The following is a 19,989-nucleotide window of genomic DNA, read 5'->3' on the forward strand; positions in this document are numbered from 1 at the left end:
AAGGGTTAGTTCATCCAAAAATTTAAATTCTGTAATTTATTACTCACCCTCATGTTGTTCCAAGCCCGTAAGACTTTTGTTCATCTTCGGAACACAAATGAAGATATTTTTGATGAAACCTGAGAGCTTTCTGTCCCTTCACTGACTGTAACGTCAAGGCCCAGAAAGGTAGTAAAAACATAGTTGAAATAGTCCATGTAACTACAGTGGTTCAACCTTAATACGTCAGAATGTAGGCTCACTATTGGCCAACGCTGGTCATGTGTGTGATGCGTGTGATGCTGGCCAATAATGAGCCGACGTTCTGACGTACAACCCAGAAGCGCTGCGCTGTTACACTACGTCAACAGCGTAGGAGAATGACATGGAAAGGAAGAGATTGTTGAGTAAAGTCGTTATTTTAGTTTTTTTGATTACAAAAAGTATTCTCATCACTTCATAACATTAAGGTTTACTACTGGAGTCACATGGACTATTTTAACTATGTCTTTACCACCTTTCTGGGCCTTGAAAGTTGCAATGGCGTTGCTGTCAATGGAAGGACAGAAAGCACTCAGGTTTCATCAAAAATATCTTCATTTGTGTTCCGAAGATGAATGAAGGTCTTACGGGTTTGGAATTCTGAGTAATTAATGACAGAATTAAAAATTTTGGGTGAACTAACCCTTTAAGTGCTGAGAATTCAACTCCTACTTTCAATCTTAAGAATTAACCCTCTGGGGTCTAAGGTGTTTTTGGGGTCCTTGAGATGTTCTGACATGCCCTGACATTTGTGCTTTTTTCAGTTGCTTATAAACATATTAATGGCAAAGGTGTAATTACACACTATTTAGCACAAACAGGGCTACCATAATATGTGAGCAACATGTATGTACATGTTTGTATTTTTGAGGGAATAATTTTTATGCATGGTTATTGAAAAAACTAAAAATGAATGTGTCTAAAATAAGGCCACAAAACTCATACTAAACGTGTCCACAAGACTTTTGAATAATGCATTTTGTCGCTTAGAGTTTTTTCTTCAAAATGATGTGAAAATCATCCTGCCTAATCATTCACATAAAGCAATACATTGATTAAAATTTTGTAAGACACTTTTTGTTTGGAATGGCAATATGTGTAGGGGCATAAAGGATCATGCATAATGAAGTGATTCACACCTGAGAAGACAAAGACCCACATAATGAGCTGCATAATGAGCCTTTCATTCAGGTGTGTCACTGAGCCACAAGAAAGAATGCAAGGACAATATATATACATATATATATATATATATATATATACTGTATATATATATATATATATATACTAGTGCTGTCAATCGATTAAAAACTTTAACTAGATTAATCACAATTTTTTTCTGTGATTAATCGCAATTAATCGCAATAAAAAAAGAAATGTTTTTGTACGTTTTTAATATATTTTATAATGTAATAATTTCACAGTTAATCAAATTAATGTAGAAACAACATAAAGACAGTATATTTTAAATACTTGTTTAATGGCATCTTTTTGTGAATGAAGGCCAGTATTACTGATATTAATACAACTACTGATTTTTTTTCTTTTTCACATTTATTAGGCTTCAAAAATATAACAGTTTTTAATTTAAGTGAACTTAAAACAATGCTAACATAAACCCATAATAAATGTCATATTTATTCGTGCCCTTCCTGTCTTAACAGTTAGGAAATATACAGAAATTTTATAAAGTTATCAAAGTTATATGCAGTCTGCACTGCATAAACTATAAATTAAATAGTTAATCCTTATTAAAGCTACCAAAGTTATTTAGTCAACAGCAGTGAGTCATTTTCTCTGTTCCCTTTGTTCTTTAACTTTACTGACAGGAAGCTTTATTGGCTGCTGTCCCTTTAAGAGCAGACACACACACACACACACACGCGGATCTCACCGTTTATATACTGTCTATGGATCTCACACGCGCCTCATTCTCTCGCAACTCTTTGTTCATTTTAGACTTTATATAAATCATTTAAGACTGCTCTTATGAGGATAATCGACAAAACGGACATTTTGGGATTGTTATTGTTATTGTTAGTTCAAGCGCGAAAGAGAACTGGATTCTAGCGCCCTGTCTATGTGTGTGTGTGTGTGTGTCACATAAGGACATTCACAGACAGCGCATTCTCTTTTGTCTTGCCACGCTTGAAATGTTTAAAAGCATTTAAATGAATAAGAGCGTGATCATAAAATGTAAAGCTAGCCAACGGATGGCAGAAAAGACGGATGCTGCGTTAATTGCGTTAAATATTTTAACACGTTAAACCAGACAAAAATTAATCGCATGCGTTAATGCGTTAACGTTGACAGCACTAATATATACATTTACATATATATATATATATATATATATATATATATATATATAAAATTGGTTCACTGTTGGAAACACAGTTTTTTTACATATTACTCATCTCAGTATAGCAATAGAGTTTGGTAAAAGCTGTTCATTCATTCACACACAAAAACGCGATTCATATTTAAACAGACACTATTGCGATTAGAACAAAGCAAATATAGAACTGACCTATTCCTCAGCTGGATCCGTTGCTCCTCGAAATGAAACTTCCAGCACTTCTGAGGTAAATTTTCCAGGATTATTAATAAGATAGTATTATTCCTCACAGCGTCTTAAAGTACATGACTCTGATTACGTTACTCGCGGTGTGTCTTATCAAGCTGATGTGGGCGTCACAGGTTTGCATGGATTGCCTCAGATTATTTGCATTTGAATAGCGCTCTCTGTGGGCGGGGTCACATTAAATTTAATGAGCCGAGATGAGAACGACTGACATCTCTCTCTTTTCATACATATTACATAAACTGAGAATATGTGTGTTTTATATAAATTACTTAATTTAAAAGAAGAGAATTCAAGCTTCGTGCCTGTGTGTCTGTATGCATGTTTGACTGAGTATTCGCTGAGTTACAGTTCATTTTCGGACGCGTTTCAGATTGGACTTCACTGACAGAGAGAAGGCAGAACTCGCATCATGTTTATTTTTCTTTATTTGGCAAAAAGCACAACACTTTGCTTTTATTGTGAGTATACACAAAAAAATACACACTTAAAGCTACACTGTGTGAATTTTTCCCCCATCTAGTGGTGAAATTGTATATGACTACCCAGTGAATATTAGTTTCTGTTCCTTTCAATTCCGAGGGCGTTTTAACTCCTACGGTGGCCGCATTATTCCAAGATTAACATAGCTTCCAGTTATCGACTTCGTCCATGACAATAATAAACAATAATACGTCTAAAATGAATAAAACTACAGGACAGATGTCAGGAGGTAAACATCACCCTTGGAATCGGCTATCACAGCATAATCAGATTAGGCTAACGTTACAGTAGCCCCATTTACATGCACACTTTTTAGCTATTCTGATTGAAATCGTTCTGATTGACGGATTCCGGTTGACTGTTTACATGGGATGTTATCTAAACCGATCAGGTGTTTACATGTGCTGACGCTTCCAATCGAAATCATTTTGTGACATGCACACAGCTTGTCTGCCGGATCTGGAAGCTCATTATTTCCCACGTTTTCAATCCTGTCAAGATGGTGCATCACTTAATCGTCGCGTTAGTTGTACGTTAGGCATTAACCGCGTTTCCACTGTTGGGCCAGTGCGAGCCAGGGCTTTAAACCACCGTGCCAGGCTAATAGCCTCGGGCCAGTAACGTTCGCACCGTGCCCAAAATCTGCTGCGTTTCCACTGTCGGGCCAGAAGCTCCACAGTGCTTAACTAAAACACGCCCGTAACACGCCTCTCTGGAACAACGTCACACTAACCCATCATTTCACCAATAAATTGGAAGTTTTATCAGAAAACTAATCAGAAAGAAATCACTGGAAACAGCGTTAAAAAGCGATACATTGATCATAATTAATTAATTTGTGTCAAAATTGCACATTAGTCACACAGAAATAAAGTGGTTTACCGTTTATGACGTTTGTGAACGTTCACAAAAGAAAGAGGACACACAATTATTCAGTCGCGTCTGTTTCTATTTATTTGGTAGCCTAGTTACAGGACATTTACATCATTTAGAAAGAATGATAATTTCTACAAATATGCCACCAGAAATTTGACCTGAGGAGCTTTAGCACTCTCTCCCAGAAGGATACAGTTATATTTAAAAGAGGATAGTCCAGTCTAAAGAGATAAAATAAAAACAGGATTAAGATAACTTATATGATTTGTCTGATTTCTTCAAGTGTTCATATTTACCATGTTTACTATGGTAATGGTTAGCGCGCATAGTTTTTTGCATCGGGTATAAATATTCCTACCTTATACGGTGATCAGAATCCACATCGGATCACAAACAGAAGGCGTTATGTTAGCTGACAGAATTATCTGGCGCAAAACCAGGCATGCGCAGAAAGACGTACACTCAAAGTAATCGGAACAGCTCGTTTACATGGTGTAATCTTTCGTTTGATCGATTCATGAAAAGGTTTATTCCACCCCCTTCAATCCGACTGAAATTTCAATCGGTTTGAGCATTTTTATTCTGATTGAGGTGTTGACATGGAGCACTTTCATTCTGATTGGACTTTTAAACTGGTTATAATCGGAATACAATGCTACATGTAAACGGGGCTAAAGTGTACAAAGTAAAAGCAATTAAAAATAACTAAAATTTATAGTGTCCTTTTTTTATATAGCTTAAAAAATTGCGCCTTTAAAACTATTCATCACCTGTGATCCGTCGCAGCACAGATTTTTGTTACAAGGTAAACAATACTTTTTCACCATTGATGCGAGGATGAAGTTATACTAGAGGTTAGGGCTGGGCGATATGACGAAATATATCGTCTGGACGATAGAAAATGTCTATCGTTTTATATAAGGCTCTATCGTTTACGCCACGATAAGGCGTTTTACGGCAGAATTAACCTCACGGCATGCCCATGCACGCTGCAATACATAAACAAACATGGAGGAAGACGGTAGTAGACGCGGTTCAGACCAGGGTAAGTTAATTCTCAACTAGATGACCAGCCAACCCAACCCGTTAGTAGCTCCACAACAGCGCGCATCTGTGCATTCATTCACACACACACACACACACACACACACACACACACACACACACACACACACACACACACACAGAGAAACGCGATTCATATTTAAACAGTCTTTTTGCGTGTACAGACACTATTGCGATTAGAACAAAGCAAATATAGAACTGACCTATTCCTCAACCGGATCCGTTGCTCCTCGAAATGAAAACGAGGTGAACCTGAAAGTGAACATATCCAACTGATTGTGGGTGTTCTGTTCACAGGTTTGCGTGGATCGCCTCAGATTATTTCCGTTTGAATAGCGCACGCTCTCCGTAAGATCAAAGTCAACAGAATATTTTTTATCTCTTTTGCACTTATAAGAAAAAAAAACCCTATCGCGCCGGCGCGATTGTCGAACCCAGGGGGTTAAAAAATTGATTTTCGCCAAAAATCCTCTTTGGCTCCGCGGCTGCCATGGTAAACAACGTTAGCCGACTGAAGTCTCACGTCACGTGCGAGTCAAGAGCGAAGTAATTGACATGACCAGGCTACCGTAGCTATGGCTTGGATTCGTTAGCAAACATTGCCCCCCTGTGGTATTTGATATTACTATCACAAGCATAATGTTGTGGCCTGCCCAGAAAAACGTTGGTTCTAATAATTATTTACCTCCGCCAACAGCGAGACCGGTCAATGTTAGAGACCCGGCCGGTAATGGAATACAGGCCAATATTAGAGGATTTACGGTAGACTATTCATGAACTGAATTAACAGAAAAATTGCTATATCGTTATGTATATCGGTATCGGGATATCAAATGAGCTATATCGGGATATGAAATTTTGGCCATATCGCCCAGCCCTACTAGAGGTCGTTCTGGCGTTATGCACAACCATGCTATGGTTAGACAAGCAGGGACGGACTGACAATCTGTGCGTTCTGGAAAAGTCCAGAACGGCCGTCCAATCGAGGGCCGTCGGCACAAGAAAAAGTCTAATAAAGCAATATGAACAGCCAACAGCAGGGGCACTAATATGATCACTTATACGCTATGTGTAAAAAAAAAAAAAAAAAAACTGAGGAAGAAGAGTCGTCCTACTAGCCACTGACAGAAAGTTAGTTTTATAAGGCTTAGGCTATAGCCTACTGCACTTTTAAATTTGCTTACATTATATTTGAATAGTTAAGTTATAGTATAGCAGTGGTCTCCAACGTGGTGCAAGTGAGTTGCCCGCTAAACACATTCTATAAATAGCCCCAACTTAGCGATCCACTGTAAATCGGGGCTCCAGGCTTCGACTAAATGGTAGCCTATAATTTTGTGACCTTTTAAATTTGCACTTTTGCCTCTACAAAATTACCCAACTCTCTTTGATTATGCGCTGTATTTGCGTTGCGTATGAGAAACATCAAATGGCAAACGCTCAAAAAGCGGAACAAAACTTGTCTGATCTGAGCAGCGCAGAGCATTATCAGCTCGGCCCAAAAAACAGCGATCGCGGCCAAAGCTGACCTCGATCACGCGAACATTATTACACAGAGCTGCACGATCCACTGAGAAGCAGTTCAATTCAACGCAGAATTCTCTATTTCTCTTATAAACCCACAGATGACATTGTGATTTAAGCTTGTTAAAAGCCAGTTTAAACAGCGCTGATATTCTCAACATATTGACGCAAAAAACAGGCGAAACATTGTTCCAAGAACAAACCAGTTAGAAGACATTTCACTCCACAACTTATGAATTAACTGTAGTAAAACTAACTTTTTTTGGCAGAAATGTGCCTGTATATATTCATATTAAAAATGCTGTTATATTAATATAGTCATGTAGTCCTATATAGGCTATTAAATGTAATGAAGTAGGCAAATGTTTTTGTTAAGAAGTTATGGCAGTTTATTTATTTATTTTTTAATTTATATTTATACTAAATGTTTGGGCTACTGTTTTTGATAACACATACAATAAGTTTATAGAAAATCAACACAAAAATCAATAAATATTTTCATAATTTTTCAGGAATTTTTTTTTAAACGCTTGTAAGTCTGAACCAGAATATCAAGATATTTTATTATTTTGCATATGATGGTGTGAAGTAAAAAAGCACCACCATGTTATATGTATAATAAATATTTGAGTATAACAAACAAAAATCCCTTCTATTATTTTATCCCTTGAGGTAGCCCTCGCACACAAAAGGTTGGAGACCCCTGGTATAACTATATGTTAATTACAAGTTTGTGTAATTTGGGGTTTCTGTAGCCAGTGGCATTTCATTATTTGCATTTTATGGCATTGTAGATTTTTTGCCTTTGTTTAAAGGCTGAGGCTTCATTAATAAACACAACCCCAATTATCATCATTGATGTTACTTGCTGTGAATACTTTGTCTGATTGGCTACAGTATTGTGGCATAGGACATCCTGGCTAGTGTCTGTCGCACAGGGGCGAATGGCCGGATGATGGGCCTATATGGGAGAAAGTCCAGGGCTGTTTTTTAGCCCCAGTCCGTCCCTGTAGACAAGCAACTATAAAACTTCGAATTTACACAAATAGGCTGAATTACCTGTCGAGAAGAAAGCAGGCAACTTTGGCGTCCGTTTTAAAATCTTTGCTCCTCATGGGCTCTTTCCATCTGGGAAAAGTTACTCCAATATTGACTTTGGTCTTGCTGATTTGCCTGTCGCGTTGACGTTTTAATTATCTCTTTCAAAATCAAATGTGAGTGAACACACGCACACGCACACGCACACGCACACACACACACACAAACACACACACCTTTCAAATCTGCCGGCAGTCGCGACTCGCGAGTAATCTCCGTCTCGCATTCGTCACGGTGTCACTGAGTGAAAAACGCAAAAGGCGAAGCTTGAATTTACAGGTATGTCCCTCTTTGGCTAATGTAGTTTCAAGATGGAGGGGCAACATGGCGACCGGCATTCTAACCCCTTACCCGTATGTACTTTCAATGGCAGATTATAAACTTACGAGAATACTTTATTACTTGAAAGAAGTAAATATACATTAATGAGCACATATATTTTTGAAAGAACTAAGTGTTTTTTGCTAAGAATCAACAAAAAAAATTACACAGTGTAGCTTTAACAGGATCGAATGATGTATAACACAAGTATGTAAGATTAAAATCAACAGAGTATTTTGAGTCTCTTTTGCACTGCTAAGAAAAAAAAACAGCCAGCGCGACGGCCGACCCCAGGGGGTTAAAGCAGGTTATCAAATTTCTTTAAGCTAAGAATCACTCTCACTCTTCCAGTTCTTTAAGACAGCTCGAGAGGTCTCTCAGGTGGTCAGAAGGTGCAAGTAGGTGTCATGAAACAGAAACTCAAGATCCAATTGCGACTCAAATTAATAGTCTTTATTAGACAACTCCAAACACACAGTCTCAGTAGAAGTGCAAAATAATCCGGCCGTGCAAAGTCTTCAGCAAAGACAAGGAATAACTCCATCCAGTCCTCACCATCCAGAGAATGAGAGAACAGCAAGCAGTTGAATTCGACTCGAGCCACTAGAAGAGCTGACGGAGAGCAAGACAAGACATGAGCAACAACGATTCGATAACACACACACAGAACGCCAGCCAGATAAAGACAGTGCAGATGAGTTACACCTGTGCCCACTCTGATTAACTCATCAGGTGCGCAGTGATTAATTAATCACTGACAAGCCCAGCGAGTGAACCCACACACAGACATACACACACACACACTCAGAAATGAGCATACGGATCCATGAACTGTGACAGTACCCCTTCCCTCAGGAGCGCCACCTGGCGCTTCAAGAGGAACTAACCTGACGATTGTAATCATCGATAAGAGAATGATCCCTTGCAGGCACCCAACTCCTCTCCTCCGGACCGTAACCCTCCCAGTCCACCAAGTACTGGAATCCCCGTCCCCTCCATCTCGAATCTAGAATACGATTTACCGAATAAGTTGGTTCCCCATCTACGAGTCGTGGCGGTGGGGAAACCGGGGCAGGCGGAATAATATCTGAACGAAATATGGGTTTCAATTTGGACACATGAAAAACAGAATGAATCTTCCTGTACGCAGGAGGCAGTTTGAGGCGGACTGCCACCAGACTAAGGATCTTGGTGACAAGGGAACGGGCCAATGAATTTGGGAGCAAGCTTGTTACAAACGTAGCGGAGAGGAATGTTCTTGGAAGAAAGCCACACTTTTTGACCAACAACGTAGACGGGAGGCTTCGACCGGTGGCGATCGGCCTGAGCCTTGGTGCGCGCTCCCACCTGGAGCAGAGTCTCACGGGCTCTTTTCCATGTGCGGCGGCACCTCTGGACAAAGGCGTGAGCGGAGGGGACCGCGACTTCGGATTCCAGACTAGGAAAAATTGGTGGCTGGTAACCTAAGCTGCATTCAAATGGAGAGAGACCCGTAGATGACACTGGTAACGAGTTGTGTGCGTACTCAACCCATGAGAGCTGCTGACTCCAAGAGGACGGATTCTGAGAGACCAAACATTGCAACATACGTTCTAAGTCCTGGTTGTCTCTCTCTGTCTGACCGTTACTCTCGGGGATGAAACCCAGAAGAAAGACTAAAAGTCGCCCCCAACAAATGACAAAACTCTCTTCAAAATTTAGGGACGAACTGAGGCCCCCTGTCAGAGACCACATCCCTCGGGAGGCCATGAATACGAAAAACATGGTCAATGACAGCAACTGCCGTTTCTCTAGCAGAAGGTAATTTAGGTAGAGCGATAAAATGAGTAGCCTTCGAGAACCGGTCCACCACGGTCAAAACCACCATGTTCCCACTTGAGGGCGGGAGACCTGAGACGAAATCTAGCGAAATATGGGGCCAGGGTCTCGAAGGAACTGACAGTGGCTGAAGGAGTCCAGCAGGAGGTCGATTAGAAGTCTTAGAAACGGCACAAACAGACAAGCCAAAACAAAACATCGTATGTCAGGAGCCATAGACGGCCACCAGAACCGTTGTTTAACAAGAAACATAGTACGACTCACCCCAGGATGACAAGCTACCTTGGAACAATGACCCCATCAAATGACATCAGACCGTAATGTCTCTGGCACAAACAAACGACCTGGTGGGCATCCGGGCGGAGGCGTTACCCTTTGTGAGGCCATGCGGACCTTCGATTCGATCTCCCATGTGACTACAGAAACAAAAATCTTCTGGGGCACAATGGGCTCAGAAAAAGACTGGCGCTCAGAATGGTCGAAAAGAAGGGATAACGCATCGGGTTTGATGTTCTTGGAACCCGGCCGATAAGAAATAGAAAAATCAAAACAATCAAAAAATAAAGCCCACCGGGCCTGCCTAGAGTTCAATCTTTTAGCGGACTTGATGTACTAAAGATTCTTATGATCACTCCAGACGATAAAAGGAACACCCGAACCAATGACGCCATTCCTCCAAGGCAAGTTTGACTGCAGCAGCTCTCTATTACCAATATCATAGTTACTTTCAGCGGAAGACAAACGGTGAGAAAAATATGCGCAAGGATGCATCTTGTCGTCCGAGGAAGAACGCTGGGATAGAATGGCACCAACCCCCACCTCTGATGCGTCAACCTCCACCACAAACTGCCGGGAGGGATCAGGGGCAACAAGGATGGGAGTTGAAACAAAGCAGCCTTTCAGCTTGGCAAACGCAGCCTCCGCTGCGCTGGACCACCTGAACCGAATTTTGGTGGAGGTTAAAGTCCGCGTGAATCGGAAGTTGCAAACGACTTTTCTCCAGTGTTGTGACGTATTTCCCAGTGAAAAGGAATATTGAACATAGGGCAGGGTTTTACTCTAGCGCTCCTCCTCTCCATCTCTCGCTCATTACAGACTAAAGATTTGAGGGGAGTGGTTAAGCGTTTCCCAAACCAAGCCGTCAAACCTACGTCATCAGAGAAGGAACGCCATTCCAGACCGGAAGTAACTTTTCAGACTTTGATTAAAGATTACGACGGCAAACAAATTTTTTCTGTGTATTAACTTGCACGGATTAATTGTTCACCACAAGACTAGTAATATGCGCTAACAAAGTAAATAGGGTCAATTTTGATTTCAGTTGGACTTTAAGGCAGTCAAAGGGGCGGCTAGCTGGCTGAAATTGCGAATAAAACGCCGGTAAAAATTGGCAAAGCCCAGAAACCTCTGCAGGGCCTTGCAGGAATCTGGAGTTGGCCAATCAACCACAGCCTGACTCTTGTCCGGATCCATGCGCATCCCCTCGACTGACACGATATAACCCAAAAAGGGAACAGACTGTGCATGGAAAGCGCATTTCTCCGCCTTGACATAAAGACCATTCTCTGACAGCCTCTGAAGTACTCGTCTGACGTGCTGAACGTTCCTGGAGAGAATGAGAAAATATCAGTATGTCATCCAGGTAGACATAAATTAACTGATCTATCATATCTCTCAACACGTCATTAACGAGTGCCTGGAAGACTGCGGGAGCGCTGGAAAGCCCAAAAGGAAGAACATGATATTCAAAATGCCCCCTGGGGGTATTAAAAGCAGTCTTCCATTGATCCATTGACTTCCATTGAGTGTTGCGAAGGTCCAATTTTGTGAAAAAGGACGGCCCCTGCAGACGCTCGAAGGCAGAAGACATCAACGGTAAAGGATATGTATTTTTCACCGTGATGTTGTTCAGCCCTCGATAGTCAATACAGGGACGAAGAGACCCGTCTTTCTTTTTCACGAAACCCCCACGAAACATTTTTCAGAAATGAGCAAATGGATCCATGAACCGTGACAGTACGGGCTTGTGACGCACTGAGGGACACAGAGACGTGCGCAAATCTTTCAGGAGAGGAAGAATGGTTTTGAAATGTTTGACAGATATCGTTTGGACAGAGCATCATCATCTTTGTCAGCGCTGGTTAATGTTGGGCTAAACTTGAACCGCTGTTCGACTAATTCAGCAAGCGGTAGCGCCTCTTCCTCCCGCCAGCTCAGTTTTCTTTTTGGAATCCATGGTGTCTGAATATATCATAAAATCTAGCTGTTCATTGGGAATTTATTTGAGCATATTCTTAAATAAGGAAATCTATTCAGTGATTGGTCCATGCCTATGTCATCATCCAAAATCCCGTTTGTGGCACAGCAAAGTGTTGTGAATCATCTCTAAGACTGACACTTAAGATTTAGTCCTACACTTCTCTTAAATTACGACTGAGATACTTGATAACTAACTTCTAAGTGCAGCTTTGAGCGAAGGATTGTTTTACTCTTAAGTCCATATAGCAGTGTTCTTGTGAGTAATTCTCAGAGGCTTGATAAATACGGGTTCAGATTTGTTGAAAGCTTCATGGTGTCTGGTCAGAACAGTGATGTTTCACAGCAAGAGCACCGTTACTAGAGTACAGTAAGATGGTTTATCTTGAAAGGTCAGCTAAACATTGGTCTCTTTAGTCGGTTAAGCCTTCGTCCTCCGTTGTGCCTTTGAGAAGAGTCATGTGATCGTGGTTGATGTTCACCTGAGTTGAATCATTCTATAATTCTATAGTTGATTTCAATTTGTTTGTTTTGAATTCCTAATTCCTAATATTACCGGTTTTCTCAGTCGCTTTGGAACAATTGTTGAATCATGCTTAACATTAGCAAACCAGTGAGTTGATTTCTCAAAAAAAAAAATTTGTAATAAAGGTTTGAAACACAGTGTGAAACAGTTACAGACATTAAAGCAAAAGTAAACAACATGTATGTGGTCTTTTATAAGTCTGTATTCTTTATATTTTACTTAGTTTAAAAACCAGTTCAGTCCAGCAGAAGAGCTCAAACCCAGAGTCCAGCTGTGTGTCTATGAAGAGTAACCACTCTATGGATCCGCCACTAAACTTTAAGAGTGGAGACAAACGGCCTGATCTCAGGTATATCATTTCTATAAAAGTTATGCTTTTTGTGTTTGATTTATATGAAATTGTTATTAATATACAGCAGTTTAATGAGTTACAATCTTGCTGGTTTCAGTCTATTAATGATTATCATTGTGCTCTTGTGTAAAGCTCTATGTATTGTATTGTTAATACATTCACACACTGTAAAAGTTGGTCTGTTACAGTTAATGACACAATTACATCAATATCAGTGTGTCTGATTCTTTACCCTCTTCATTCTGATTTAAGGTCAAACCTTCTATCCACACCAGTTAAAAACAAAACTGTGTTCAAGCCTGTGATTCAACCACAAGACTTTAATGAAAGCATGTATCCTGGTTTCAGGTAAAATGTAGGATTTTTTGTTGTTGTTTAATTCTTGGTGCTGCAATTCACATCACAAATCACTCAAACACATGATTAATGATTAATATATTTCAGAAACCTAATGATGTTCTGTGTCCCATAAATAGTTTTGTAATTTATGGCTATTTACTTGTCTGACTTGTGTAATAATGTGGTATTTTAATCTTACAGCAATGACTCTAAACCTGCTGAAGTCCTCAACACATTGAGATCAAATCTGAGACAGAAGTTTGAGTGTTTGTATGAGGGAATATCAAAGCAGGGAAACCCAACACTCCTGAATGAGATCTACATAGAGCTCTACATCACAGAGAGTGAAGGTGGAGAGATCAATAATAAGCATGAGGTGAGACAGATTGAGACACAGTCCAGGAGAGCAGAAACAGAGGACACACCGATCAAATGCAGTGACATCTTTAGACCTTTACCTGGACAAGACAAACCCATCAGAACTGTGCTGACAAAGGGAGTCGCTGGCATTGGGAAAACAGTCTCTGTGCAGAAGCTCATCCTGGACTGGGCTGAAGGGAAAGAGAATCAGGACGTCCAGCTCATATTTCCACTTGCTTTCAGAGAGCTCAACTTGATGAAGGACAAAACACTCAGTCTTTCAGATCTTCTTCATGTCTTTTTTCCTGAAACTATAGAAATGGAAATATCCAGTGATGAGTATAAAGTGTTGTTCATCTTTGATGGTCTGGATGAGTGTCGTCTGTCTCTGGATTTTCAGAGCGATGTGAGGTTGTGTGATGTGACTGAATCAGCCTCAGTGGACGAGCTGCTGACGAACCTCATTGTGGGGAATCTGCTTCCCTCTGCTCTCATCTGGATCACCTCCAGACCAGCAGCAGCGGATCTCGTCCCCTCTGAGTGTGTCCATCGAGTGACAGAGGTACGAGGCTTCAGTCACACACAGAAGGAGGAATACTTCAGGAAGAGAATCAGTGATGAGAGTCTGGCCCACAGGATCCTCTCACACCTGAAGTCCTCAAGTAGCCTCTTTATTATGTGCCACATCCCAGTGTTCTGCTGGATCTCAGCCACTGTTCTAGAGGAGATGTTGAGTGAAGCAGAGAGAGGAGAGATTCCCAAGACTCTCACTCAGATGTACACACACTTCCTGCTCATTCAGACCAACATCAAACATGAGAAGGACTATGAGAAGAAAGTGAAAGATGAAGACATGATTGTCAAACTGGGGAAACTGGCTTATCGGCAGCTTGTGAAAGGCAACCTGATCTTCTATGAGGAAGACCTGAGCGAGTGTGGCATTGATGTGGCAGAAGCATCAGTTTACTCGGGATTGTGCACTCAGATCTTCAGAGAGGAGTTGGGCTTGTGTCAGGGGAAAGTCTTCTGCTTTGTTCATCTGAGCATTCAGGAACATCTAGCAGCTCTATATGTGCATCTTTCCTTTATCAACAATAACATCAATGTGTTTGACCAGATTACCAAACCAACTAATGGGGACAGAGTTTCCCTATCTGATCTCCATCAGAGAGCTGTGGATGAGGCTTTAGACAGTAAAAATGGGCATCTGGACCTTTTCCTTCGTTTCCTTCTGGGTCTGTCAGTGGAGTCTAATCAGAGTCTCTTACAAGAACTAAAGACACAGACAGCAAACAGCTCTCACAACAATGAGAGAACAGTTGACTATATTAAAGAAAAGATCAGTGAGAATCCCTCTCCAGATAAATACATCAATCTGTTTCACTGTCTGAATGAACTGGGTGATCTTTCTCTAGTGAACGAAGCTGAACCTCATATGAACCGTAGAGGATTACGTGATGTGAAACTCTCCTCATCTCAGTGGTCAGCTTTAGTGTTTGTGTTGTTGTCCTCAGAGGAGACACTGCAGATGTTTGACCTGAAGAGATTAATTGGAAACAGAGATAATCGGTAAGTAACACTGAGTGCAATCATTACAGTCTAAAACATTATGAACAAAGAGAAACTAAGAGATCAGAGGTGTTTAAATCACGGGGCACAGACTGATTTCTGGGATATTGTAGATCATTTGCGGGTGTTTCTCAAACCGTGGCTGTGTCCTAGTAAGGCTGCATATCTCGACTGCCACATCATCAAGCGCCTCTGAAGGCCGTCTCAGTTTGAAGGATGTTTTGAAGACAGACTTCATTTTGTGTCTTTAATTCAGCTCATTTTGAAGGATGCATCAAGTAGATCCTTCGTGTTCTTCAATCTCCCACAATCCTTTGCACACATTCTAATTCATGAAAGTAAACAAAAAGTTTCCCAAAAGTAAACTTGATAAAACAGTTAATGGCCTTGATGCCATTCCTGGTGGCGTTTAGCTCTTCACAGTGGCGTAGCGGACGGGCACACAGGGCATATTACATTACTGTTGTTATTATTATTAGGCTACTTTTATCATTAATATTTCATAGTGCATCACTGCATAACTGACGCGCTGTGAGGATAAAAGATTAGATTAGCTTACTTCTCATTTTAAAAGACAACTTGTTGAACACAAAACACTTCTTGATTCATGAAAATATAAAAAATGTCACTAGGGGCCACAAGAGAAGTATTAAGAAAATAAATTAGATTAATGTCTCATCATCATTTTTCTTTATCACCAGTTGCTTGCAAAATGATGGACAATGATTCACATCTTGTGCGCATCATTTCCTGTGACAATAAAACTAAAGTAAATTATTAAATAAACAAGTAGGTAAATAAGTAACAAGCAAACAAACTCGTGTGCTTAATTTTTATTAATAATTTGCTGATGCAGGTACAAAAATACTTTTTTTCTTGCCCCCCGCCCAACTCAGAAGTTAAATGTCTCCTTGGTGATAACCATAGCAACGGACAGGACAAACAAATCTGATATGTCAACATAGTGTTGTAGTGTAAATGCAGACTAATAGACCTGACACAGCAACATTAACAAGAAGAAGAAAAAACAAATCTGTGACGGCTGAATACGAGGCTTCTACAGTTATAGATATAACACAACTTTTTCACATGTCCTTTATAAAGCAGTGTTTCATTAAAACAATTATTTGAGGGTATTTAGGAAGGTATAATGTATTATTTACTGTTGATATGAATTATTATTATTGTTACTATGAATAATTAACTTATTTTCAATTAGTGTCACACAGAACACTGTAGATGAAGTTCTCCAGAAGCTGATGCCTGTGGTTACAGCAACTAGATACGCTCTGTAAGTAACACTGAGAACAAGCATCACTATTAAAACATTATAATAGTTCTTACTTAAACATTATAAATTAATGGTTTAACAAAAAATATGAGTCACACTTCAGCTTTTAAACCCTTCACCTATCTGACCTGATTTGTGATCTACTTAACCGTTTTTTATGATATTTGTGTGAGAAATTTATATTCAAATATATGCATTTATAATGTATGTATATAAACATTTAGATTATTATATTATTATTATATATCTCTTAGAATAACAGTTAAACTTACTGATATATTGAATTCATTGTTTAAAAAAGAGATATTGCACAAATTATAAACAATCAAGAAAAGCAAAGATTTCTGTTTTGATCTGAGAGAGTGAAGAGTGTGTCATTGTTCTCTACAGGTTGAGGAAGTGTGGTGTGACAGATGAAGGTTGTGCTGCTCTGGCTTCAGCTCTGAGATCAAACCCCTCACACCTGAGAACACTGAATCTGTCTGAGAATAATCTAGGAGACTCAGGAGTGAAGCTGTTCTCTGCTGTACTGGCGAATCCTCACTGTAAACTGGAGAAACTGTGGTAAGATCATACGTTACTCTCACATAAAACTGTCACTAGGCACGTTTCCATTACAGAATTGCGCAAAACTTTTTTTTTTTGTCTCTAAATGTCGACAAAAAGCTATTGCGAAATGACAGCGTTTCCATTAACCGATGTTATGCGACTAAAACTTAATTTTTTCCTCTCGCGATAAGTAAAATCATTCCAAAAATAATGTCAACGGACATTGCTAGGTTTATGTATATCCCAGCCACTGCACTAGCCATTATTATTAATGGAAGGAGATGTATGTGTGTTTTCCAAGCATTAATGGTAGGGAACGACCCTTATTATACTTGTGAGCGGCACATATGAGGTGTTTCTGGGTGTTTCTCCCTCATATCTGCTTCCAGGTCTTGATTGTGGCATTTATTTGAGGTTTAGAATCCATTATTCCTGTAATTATTTTGCCTTATATGAATTTAATAAAGAACTCTGTCTTGTATTCTGTCCATACACACTGCGTCGTCTAAGTCAGGTGACCTGTAAATGCACAAAAACTGTTTCCATTGCAGTTTTGCAAAATATTTCTTTTTTGAATTGCCTGAAAAAGCACCTCATGCGAGTGTAAATACTTTTTTCAGATAAATGGAAGTTTTTGCAAAATTGACGCGTTTCCATTAGGCGTATTTTCAATTCGCAATTTCAGTTTACGCAATTTGAAGGGTAATGGAAACGCGGCTACTGTGAATTCATAAAGTATAATCAAAATGGAATAAAATGCTGGGAAATAACTACTATTTCGTTAATTACAAGCAAAGCTATTAAAAACACAATCAAATTCATCAAATTATTTTTACGTCTGTTCATATGATGTAAGAGGATTCATATTTTTAAAGCGTTTGCTCTATTTCTCCTGCCGCTTTGAGTTCATGTGTTTGATCTGTAAATGATTGAACACATGAGCTGCTCCTCATTAAGGTGATTCTGCAGTGCTGATAGTTACACTGGAAAACACACTTTGCTGAGATGGCAAAAGCACTCACTTCCCGTACTCAAGCAGAAGTACAGATACTTGTGTTAAAAAATACTCTGGTAAAAGTAGAAGTACTGATTTAACTTCTTTACTCAAGTAAAAGTAACAAAGTATAGGCACATTTTGGAAATTTACTTAAAGTATAAAAGTAAAAGTAGCCTTGCGAATGACAACCATTTAGGGACCGTTCGGTATTTCTGGAATGGACCACCGGAGGAAAATAGGGAGGGTCATGTCTTTTTATTCTTTGTTGAGGGGAGGGTCATCCAACTTTTGTATTCATGAAAACAGCAACATTTCAAAGTGTCTTGTTTGGTGCATATTTTTCCATGTATCTCCATGTATCTCTCTCAGTCTCGCCCCCACCATCGATAGCAGATGGGTCTGACCCAACAGAAGTCAGATGCAAAAGATAAAGTCCAGTTTGGTACTGTTTGACAGAGCCCGCGCTTCGGGCGTACGCGCTCAGAAAAAGTGCATCATGTCAGAACAGAACGCCAATGAAAAGTTTACCCGGCAAAGCTTTAAAGCACGAGCAAATAATGAACTTTTGTGATTGTGAATAAGTGCAGAGTCCTGTGAATGTAACTCTACCGCTGCGTTAACATGTGATGTGAATGTACATCGAGTTTTACAGTATTGGGACTGAGCTGATAAAATGTAGCGCGATACTACCATATTTCTTCAAAAGCAGATCGTGGGCTGTTTACACCTGGCCACTTCATGTGTTGTCTCAGATCAGATAGCTATCTGATTTATCAAAACGATGATTGTGTGTTAAGCGTCTGTGACTTACCTTCACTTTGATTTGCGATAGTTTGAACGTTGGCTTGATGAATAGATGCTCAGCTGCTTGTCTGCGGTGATGCGTGTTGCAGTAGCGTCGTTATATCTGGCTATAACATATAGGCCCGGTTTCACAGACAGGGCTTAGACTAAGCCAGGATTAGACCATAGATCAATTAGTACATTTAAGTAATTTTTATAAACATGCTTAGAAAAAAACATTACCGATGTGCATCTTAAAACTAAAAAGGCACTGATATATTTTTAAGATCAGTCAGTGCAAGTTTATTTCAGTGGAAACAGCTCAGACTTACATTTTAGTCTAGGACTAGTCTTAAGCCCTGTCTGTGAAACCAGGGGATAGCCTATCACACGCTCTCACACGTTTATTTTTTCTCACGAGTAGAATTTACATATGTGGTTTCAACAACCAGATGCATTTACACTTGTCCAGTTTGGTCTGAAATGCGACCCAGACCTCCTCCTGAAGTGGTTTGAGCGATCGGATTCAAATCCATCTCGAATGCGTTTCGGAGGGCATTTACACCTGGTCTTTTCACGGAAAACGCATGAAGTGTCCAGGTGTAAACAGCCCCTGAACATCCACGATCAAAAATCGTGATATCGCATAAGCAAGTATAAAACGACTGTTATTAAATTATTAGTAACAGAGTTTACTAAACTGTATCGCACGCGTGCTACAGTGGTGCATTTATTCATCGCACAGACCAATCTTTTTGTAGATATATGTCGCACTGTACAGCCCTGTACAGGACCCTTTTTAATGAACGTTTGCTGTAGGTCTACTAGGTATAGAGATATCTCAACATCTTTGCCAAGCTCAAACCAGTACAGAAGTAGCCTAATCAATCAATTAAAGTGCAAGCTGAGAAACTGAAGTGGATATGGAGAAAAGGTTATTTATATGCAATTGCCTACATTTTAAACAGATGTCTGCCAATAGGCCTAAAACATTACATATATGGTTATTGTGACAGAGACTGGGACTCCAGTAGGCTTGTTGCGATAGTCGGTGTTACCGGTGATACACGGTGTTTAACCCACCTACCGGTCATAGCACTTGACCACCGGCACCGTCCCCATCGTGTTGAAGTTTTAGCCTATAGTAATAAAGCACTTAATTCAGTTAGTGACTACG

General features: G+C 39.9%; 1 protein-coding gene across 1 annotated transcript in view; it reads left to right on the forward strand.

The window, feature by feature from the left end:
* Positions 1-19,989, forward strand: part of LOC311306992 (uncharacterized protein) — a 363,786-nt gene that overhangs the window by 6,305 nt on the left and 337,492 nt on the right. The window contains exon 4 of the mRNA XM_084435673.1: positions 12,796-12,921. Coding sequence (XP_084291799.1) covers positions 12,796-12,921 — 126 coding nt within the window. The remainder of the gene's footprint in view (positions 1-12,795; positions 12,922-19,989) is intronic.

This window comes from Rutilus rutilus (assembly GCF_951802725.1).
Source record: "Rutilus rutilus genome assembly, chromosome: 17".
Lineage (NCBI taxonomy): Eukaryota > Metazoa > Chordata > Actinopteri > Cypriniformes > Leuciscidae > Rutilus > Rutilus rutilus.